Source organism: Triticum aestivum, chromosome 5B (assembly GCF_018294505.1).
Source record: "Triticum aestivum cultivar Chinese Spring chromosome 5B, IWGSC CS RefSeq v2.1, whole genome shotgun sequence".
Classification (NCBI taxonomy): domain Eukaryota; kingdom Viridiplantae; phylum Streptophyta; class Magnoliopsida; order Poales; family Poaceae; genus Triticum; species Triticum aestivum.
The window spans coordinates 114,496,302-114,505,037 of record NC_057807.1 but is presented as its reverse complement, the minus strand read 5'-3'; the positions used below and the strand labels follow the sequence as shown (position 1 = coordinate 114,505,037).

At 46.5% G+C, this 8,736-nt stretch overlaps 1 protein-coding gene across 1 annotated transcript; it reads left to right on the top strand.

Annotated features, from left to right (window-relative positions):
• The first annotated feature begins 5,617 nt into the window (after positions 1–5,617).
• LOC123114691 (pollen-specific leucine-rich repeat extensin-like protein 1) lies at positions 5,618–6,970 on the top strand. Its single transcript, XM_044536129.1, has 3 exons — positions 5,618–6,027; positions 6,610–6,852; positions 6,940–6,970. Exons 1-3 carry the CDS (start codon positions 5,657–5,659, stop codon positions 6,968–6,970), a joined length of 645 nt encoding a protein of 214 aa, XP_044392064.1. The 5' UTR covers positions 5,618–5,656.
• The last annotated feature ends 1,766 nt before the right edge of the window (positions 6,971–8,736 follow it).

Here is an 8,736-nt window from a genome sequence, read left to right as displayed (position 1 = left end):
CACGCTCATATGATTCGCGTTTGTTACTTTGATCATTTGATATGTGGGTGGACCGGTGCTTGTTTAATGCCCTTTCTTGGACAAGCATCCCACTTATGATTAACCCCTATTGCAAGCATCCTCAACTACAAAAGAAATAGGTAAACCTAAACATAGCATGAAACATATGGATCCAAATCAGCCCCTTACGAAGCAACTCATAAACTAGGTTTAAGCTTCTGTCACTCTACCAACCCATCATCTACTTATTACTTCCCAATGCCTTCCTCTAGGCCAAAATAATGGTGAAGTGTCATGTAGTCGACGTTCACATAACACCACTAGAGGATAGACAACATACATCTCATCAAAATATCGAACGAATACCAAATTCACATGACTACTAATAGCAAGACTTCACCCATGTCATCAGGAACAAACGTAACTAGTCACGAAGCATATTCATGTTCAAAATTAGAGGGGTATTAATATGCATTAAGGATATGAACATATGATCTTCCACCAAATAAACCAACAAGCATCAACTACGAGGATTAATCAACATTACTAGCAACCCACAGGTACCAATCTGAGGTTTTGGTACAAAGATTGGATACAAGAGATGAACTAGGGTTTGAGAGGAGATGGTGCTGGTGAAGATGTCGATGGAGATTGACCCCCTCCCAATGAGAGGATCGTTGGTGATGACGATGGTGATGATTTCCCCCTCCCGGAGGGAAGTTTCCCAGGCAGAACAGCTCCGCCGGAGCCCTAGATTGGTTCCGCCAAGGTCCCGCCTCGTGGCGGCGGAGTTTTGTCCCGTAAGCTTGCTTATGATTTTTTTTCAGGGTAAAAGACTTCATATAGCAGAAGATGGGCACCGGAGGGCTGCTAGGTGGCCCACGAGGCAGGGGGCGCGCCCAGGGGGGTAGGGCGCGCCCCCACCCTCGTGGATGGTGGGTGTCCCCCTCAGGTACTTCTTCCGCTCAATATTTATCATTAATTCCAAAATTGACTTTCGTGGAGTTTCAGGACTTTTGGAGATGTGCAGAATAGATCTCCAATATTTGCTCCTTTTCCAGCCAGAATCCTAGCTGCCGGCATTCTCCCTCTTTATGTAAACCTTGTAAAATAAGAGAGAATAGCCATAAGTATTGTGACATAACATGTAATAACAGTCCATAATGCAATAAATATTGATATAAAAGCATGATGCAAAATGGACGTATCATCTCTCCGCAGCGATGTACCGTGGCCAAGTAAGGAGCGGCACATGTTGAAGTAGAGGCGCCGAGGTAGCATGTCACACAGTCTCGTCTATATCGTGTACACGTACATACGGCCATGCTGCAAGATAGTAAATACGGCTACGTACGTACATATGGGCGGGGTATCGAACGCGTACTCGCGCATACATACGGCCAGGGCTCATGTACATGGTAAGGCAACAGACGACAGCAACGGCGTCATGTTCATCAGGCAGGCAACCGGCTGGGTCGAAACGCAGAAATAACGTCATGTTCATCGGGAGGCAACAGACTAGGTCGGAATGTGTCATGTTCAACGGTAGCCAACCGGCTTGGACGGAACAGCCGAAACGGGGTCTGGCGTACCATAGTACGGAGGAAACGACCTTCTGTTCGACCGGCTACGGTCGAAACAGGGGTCCTGTTAATCGAGAGGTGGCGTACCGCAAAATGGAGGAAACGGACTTGTGTTGGAGCGCTACAGTCGAAACGGGGGTCCTATTGATTGGGGGGTGTGGCGTACCGCAAAACGGAGGAAACTGACCTGTGTTGGAGCGCCTACGGTCAAAACGGGGGTCCTATTCATAGGAAGGGGTGTGGTGTACCGTAAAACGAGACTACACGTGCTACTGTTCATCCACCGTCGACTTCCTCTAGCCTCCACCTGCTACTGTTCATCCACCGTCGACTTCCTCCAGCCTCCACCAACTACTGTTCATCCAGGGAGTCCTGTCCATCCAGGCTCCACCGGCTACTGTTCATCCAGCCCTCCACGGGGTCCTGTTCAACCGCCCCTCCACGGGGTCCTGTTCAACCAGCCCTCCACGGGGTCCCCCCGCCGGCTACTATTCATCCACCCCCACCTCCTCGATCGGGGTCCTATTCATCTAGCGGCAACGGCCTCTACTACCACAGGATCATGTTCATCCAACCCCCACCAGGAACTATTCATCCAACCCCCATCGCGAACTGTTCATCAAGAGGCAGCTTCGATCGGCTTCAGTTAGCAGCAGTAGCGAAGGAATCACTCGGGTTCAGTTAACAGCAAGGGATCGATCGGGGTTCAGCACGTACCTAGTGCAATCGCTCGGGTTTAGTTAGAGCCCAACGCCTCGCTTGGATTCAGTTAGAGTGCAACGCCTCGCACACACGTGCGTACGTGTACGAGAGAAACACGCAAACGTCCGTGCATCGCTCGGCCCCAACCACCCACCTAACCGGGAACTCCCCGAAATTTTTGTCGCCCTCGCTTCTACCATGATTTTTTCCCGTCATGGACAGCCCAAAGGTCATGCAGGTGCGTCTCTGGCCCGCCCAGGACAAAAAGCCATTTTCTGTCATGATTTTTTGTCATAGAAGTAGGAGCCCACCACATCTATGATGATATCGGGTTTTGTCACAATCATCATCATAGAAGTGCCATAAGCAGGATAGGAAAAAAAATCGTTCGGCCGAAAATGTCATGGATGTGTCTTTTTTTGTAGTGCATGTCCCTAGTGAGCCTCTACTAGACTAGCTCATTGATCAAAGATGATTAAGGTTTCCTAACCATAGACATGTGTTGTCACTTGATAACAGGATCACATCATTAGGAGAATGATGTGATGGACAAGACCCATCCGTTAGCTTAGCATATGATCGTTCATTTTATTGCTACTGCTTTCTTAATGTTAAATACATATTCCTTCGACCATGAGATCATTCAACTCCCGGATACCAGAGGAATACCTTATGTCAAATACGGACTTGAGAAGGAACAATCCCTGAAGACTGGGTCGAAGAAGAAGGAGTGATTCCATTCGTCTGAGCATTGCCCTACAAGGACTAGGGCACTAACCTATCTACTAGTTGGAGCGACGCAATAGGATTCCCCTCCCCCGCCATAGGCTCGCTAACGAAGATTGAAGGGAGAAAAGTTTTGCCCTAGTCACCTTTCAGAAAGGTAAGAAAGTGGTTGCACTGAGATAAAAAAGTTTAGCAGTTAATCCAGAAGATATTTGTTTCACATTTGCCCATAAATTTGTGTATATAAACAGGCCTAAAACTTCTTTTTCTCTGCTGGCTTATACTATTTGTATATTTTCCTAAAAAGCAATTTTCTCTCTTTGAAATTAGTTGACGCTCAAATAGAGTTTCTATACATATTTTCACTTTACATGGTGCCGTGCACCTTAATTTATTGCTTTATAAGATTCTCTTCTTTTTAGAAAAACTTTCAGCCTATTCATCTTCAATCACGATATAACAACGAACATTAAAAATAATAAAAATTACATCGAGATCTGTAAACCACACAGCGATGACTACAAGCACTAAAGTGATCCGAAGGCGCGCCGCCGCCATCGCCCCTCCCTGACCGGAGCCGGGCAAAACATGTTGTAGTAAACAGTCAGGAAGTCGTCATGTTAAGGCCCCATAAGACCAACGCACCAGAATAGCAACCGCCGTCGATGAAGAGTAGCGTAAATCAGAAGGATCCAACCTGAAGGCACACGAAAGATCCGAGCAAAATCCACCAGAGATAGATCCGTCGGAGACACACCTCCACACGCCCACCGACAATGCTAGACGCACCACCGAAACGGGGGCTAGGCGGGGAGACCTTTATTCCATCTTCATGGAGCTGTCGCCGCCCCGTCTTCCTCAGCAGAACACAAACCCTAACGAAACTCGAGCAAAGGTCAAAAAACGGAGTCCTCTCACCGCCCCCATGGCCCTAAGGCCATCGAAGACGAGGCAGACCGGCGGCGGTGCCGGCGGGAGGCGGAGGAACCCTAGCTTTATAAGATTCATAACAACAGATAGCACAATCCACTTTTGGGTTCTTCAAGATTGCTTACCACATGTACCATATGGTGTAGGATATCTAGACACTGTCCATCTTGATATAAACGAAAAAAAAAACAGATCTTGTAGAATTATTCCCCCCTGATTTTCGCACCCCATGCATGAGGGCCTACGTAGACGTGGAGCTCTTAAAGAGCATACATTCCCCAAGCACAAAGTGTAGGGTTTAGCTCCCCGCAAAACAAGTATAGGGTTTAGCTTAAACTAATCGGCCCAGATTTGATCAAACAAAACGGAGCGCTGCGTCTGCACCTGCACTGCACTAGGCCGTGCCGTCCTACTCCGGTATCCTATGCGTGCCCGTGTCGTCTTGCTCGTCAGGGTGATGCCTGACACTTGGTCTCGCCACACACCTCTCCATGCTTATCTACAGTACTGAGAGCTACTGGTATCAAAGAAAAGTTTCCTTTTGGTATCTTATATAATTCTCCAAGATTAACAAATGTTTCAGAGAAAATGAGTTTTAATGAAACATTTTTATATTTCTTTACAAAGAGAGTACCTAGTTCTCTCTTGAAAAAATACTCGTTCGTCGCAGTAGTGGTTATTGGTCAGTTGGTTAGTTACAACATCACAAGTACCAAATCTGGTGGAATTTTACAAATTGTAGGGGCAAACTATCGGCTACAAACGCCAATGATCATGGCGTTTCGGCCTGGGCGGCAACGCCAACATGCTTGGCGTTTTCATATGGGTCGGAAGCGCTAGCTAGCTTGGCGTTCGTATGTGGGTCCGAAACGCGAGCTACTTCGGCGTTTTTATATGGAGAAGAAACGCCACGGGCTGTGGTGTTGCTAAAAGAGTCAGATTGTGAAATACTTTTATGTCAAGTTTATTTTGTGATAAAGATTGATAAAAAGGTCAGAATAGTGATTTCGTACGCCTGCATGCGTATAGCTGCGATGCAGTGTCAGTGCACCACGCCTGCACTATGAGCCAGAAAATGACACATGCAAATCACCAATTTTACCGCCACCGACTGCATGCGCCGTCTGGGTAACGGAAACATTTCACGCGCACAAACAAACAAGTATTACTGTCTACTCACACGTTAAACTTATTTCGATTCCTCAAAGAACACGTTACACACTTACACACGAGGCAACACAATATTTTCACAAACTTGCTAAGTTAGGCTGGTCACAATGGGCAAGAACATAAGCTAGTAGCTTACACACTTTGCTAGACTATGTTACTACCTCCATAATGGGTAGGAACATCTATGTAGTGTAATGCAACGATATATTTATTAGGTTATAGACTCATTGTTTCTTGGAATGTGTGATGGTCTGGTAACTTAGAGCATGTACAATAGTCCTATTCAGGAGGCTGCAACGGAGTCCACGTCAGCAAAAATCTGAGCTGGAGAGAAAAAAAGAAAGGAGAGAGAAGGAGCCGGCTCTTCGTGAAGCGTCGGGCTAAGACACACAACACGAGAGCCTTCCGCCCGCTTGCACCCCGATGCGAGCGCTAGCGCCGCCGCTTCCGATCCCGTGCGTCTCCCTTGCCTCGTGCGCTTCTCCTTCCGCCTCCGCGCGCGAAATCCATCTTTTCCTCGCTCCAAATCGCTTGGTGCGCGCCAAATGGAAGCTCTAAAGTCTCCAGCTTCCCCCAAATCGCCACCACCCCAAACCCTAGAACAGCCGCCGGCGCCGCATCAAGGAGATGGGCCAGCAGTCCAAAAGGACGCGTGCGCCGGAGCCTCAGGTCGTCCCGCCATCGCTGCTCAATTCGTTCCGCCGTTGATGCCGCATCTCGTCCCGCCGTCGGCGCCACACCTCGTCCCGCCGCCGTCGGCGCCACACCTCGTCCCGCCACCACGCCAGCTCGGACCAGGTGCCTCGATCCCCCCACGGCCACCAAAGGCAGCGGCGGCCTCTGCACCATGCTGGCTGCCCCAGACGCAAGGCCCTTTGTGGTACACGAATGTTGATGATCTGAATCCAGAAGCATGGTATGTGTTCTCCCCCTGTTTACTAGTACAGTCTTGCTATGATAGCCTTCTATTTGATACATTTGTTCAGCTGTTTACACATATCTAGTTTAGTTAGTACTGTCATGCAATGCTAGCCTGCTATGTGATACATTTGTTTTTCTGTTTATCTGAACTCTGAACATGCAGATGGTCTTTGTTGGTGTCAAACTGTCAAATATTTGCATGATATGCAGCTATGCGTTTCTGTATGATATGAATCCACATGTATTTGATATGATGCTCGGCTGTTGTAATTTAAAAATGGTTATGACAGAAACAGAAAGCAAATAAGTGCATCCATCTTATCTGAAACTCTGAACATTTAGAATTTTCCCTAATGAATTAATTAATGTTCTTATAACTAACCAGCATGTAATAGTCTAGTCTCTCCTTAACTAGTAATAAGAAAGCCTTCCTTATATTTCGGTAGATTAGAATACTGCCTAGTCAATCTTAAAAATTACAAATGAAATGTTCTTTGCTTAAATGTGATGTCTTTTTTTATTAAACCCTGTTGTGATATGAAGTCGATTGTTTGATCATCTAGTATTGTCTCGGCAGGGGAGTGGATTCTCACCCACCTGGTGGGTTCCTTGGTTTTTTTAAGAACATGCCAAGCCTTTCCCAAGCTGTGAGCAATGGGACTTCATCGCAACAAATCAAGAAAGGAGATGCCACCAATGGTGGCGAGTGTGCAGGACTATGCCTTACATACATTTTATGGAGGATCAACATTATATCTTACATACATTTTATTCCAGGACTATGCCGTGTCGTGGTGACTGCTGCATGTGCAACCTACTGGTATGCATTCTCTACTTACAGTTTAGTCTTTTATAGCTTGTTCCTGTTCCTATTGGCAATGTAATTGACTTTACTGAACATGTATAGTTGTTGGATTACAGAAGTTGTAGCCTTGTAGTCGTTGGATCTGAGTGTGTTGTTTGCTTTAAAATTGCTCCTATAATAGGCTTCAAAGTAAAAGAAAGTAATACCTGAAACTTACTTCCAGCTACCATTTCTAGTGAACCATATGAGGTACCATCTGTGTATGACATGAAGTGAGATTTGTGAAGTAGATAAGAATTAAAGTTGAGCATGGATAGCTATGGCTGACCCAATAGTAGATCATAATGCAACTCTTACTGTCATGAGCATGCCATCTTCATCTCATCACCATTTGCATTCATGCGGAAATATTTACCATCTGCTTTGTTTCCATTTTTTCATACAGTGACTGGAGATTGTTGATGCAGATGGATTCGTCGCTCCTTTCTATTGAAGTTCCAACTTATCATCGTCAAGATCAAAACTAATGGCTTATTTGCATTGTCTCTTGTTTGGTTAATGTTTTCTTAAAAAGACTGGTGTAATGTTTAAGTGTCGATGTCATGGTGTTATGCGCCATCAGTTTGTTGATCGTCGGCGCAAGATTAAAACTAACAGCTTGTTTGCCGGGCATCTTATTTAGTTCTATGTGTTGGAAATATGCCCTAGAGGCAATAATAAAAGCATTATTATTATATTTCCTTGTTCATGATAATTTTCTTTATTCATGCTATAATTGTGTTATCCGGAAATCGTAATACATGTGTGAATAACAGACACCGACATGTCCCTAGTGAGCCTCTAGTTGACTAGCTCGTTGATCAACAGATAGTCATGGTTTCCTGACTATGGACACTGGATGTCATTGATAACGAGATCACATCATTGGGAGAATGATGTGATGGACAAGACCCAATCCTAAACATAGCACAAGATCGTATAGTTCGTTTGGTAGAGTTTTCCAATGTCAAGTATCTTTTCCTTAGACCATGAGATCGTGTAACTCCCGGATACCGTAGGAGTGCTTTGGGTATGCCAAACGTCACAACGTAACTGGGTGACTATAAAGGTAGACTACGGGTATCTCCGAAAGTGTCTGTTGGGTGACATGGATCAAGACTAGGATTTGTCACTCCGTATGACGGAGAGGTATCACTGGGCCCACTCGGTAATGCATCATCATAATGAGCTCAGAGTGACCAAGTGTCTGGTCACGGGATCATGCATTACGGTACGAGTAAAGTGACTTGCCGGTAACGAGATTGAACGAGGTATTGGGATACCGGCGATTGAATCTCGGGCAAGTAACATATCGATAGACAAAGGGAATAGCGTACGGGGTTGATAGAATCCTCGACATCGTGGTTCATCCGATGAGATCATCGTGGAGCATGTGGGAGTCAACATGGGTATCCAGATCCCGCTGTTGGTTATTGACCGGAGAGTCGTCTCGGTCATGTCTGCTTGTCTCCCGAACCCGTAGGATCTACACACTTAAGGTTCAGTTACGCTAGGGTTGTAGGGATATGTATATGCAGTAACCCGAATGTTGTTCGGAGTCCCGGATGAGATCCCGGACGTCACGAGGAGTTCCGGAATGGTCCGGAGGTAAAGATTTATATATGGGAAGTCCTGTTTCGGGCATCGGGACAAGTTTCGGGGTTATCGGTATTGTACCGGGACCACCGGAAGGGTCCCGGGGGTCCACCGGGTGGGTCCACCTGTCCCGGGGGGCCACATGGGCTGTAAGGGGGTGCGCCTTGGCCTAATGGGCCAAGGGCACCAGCCCCACATAGGCCCATGCGCCTAGGGTTTGAGGGGGAAAGAGTCCTAGGAGGGGAAGGCACCTCCTAGGTGCCT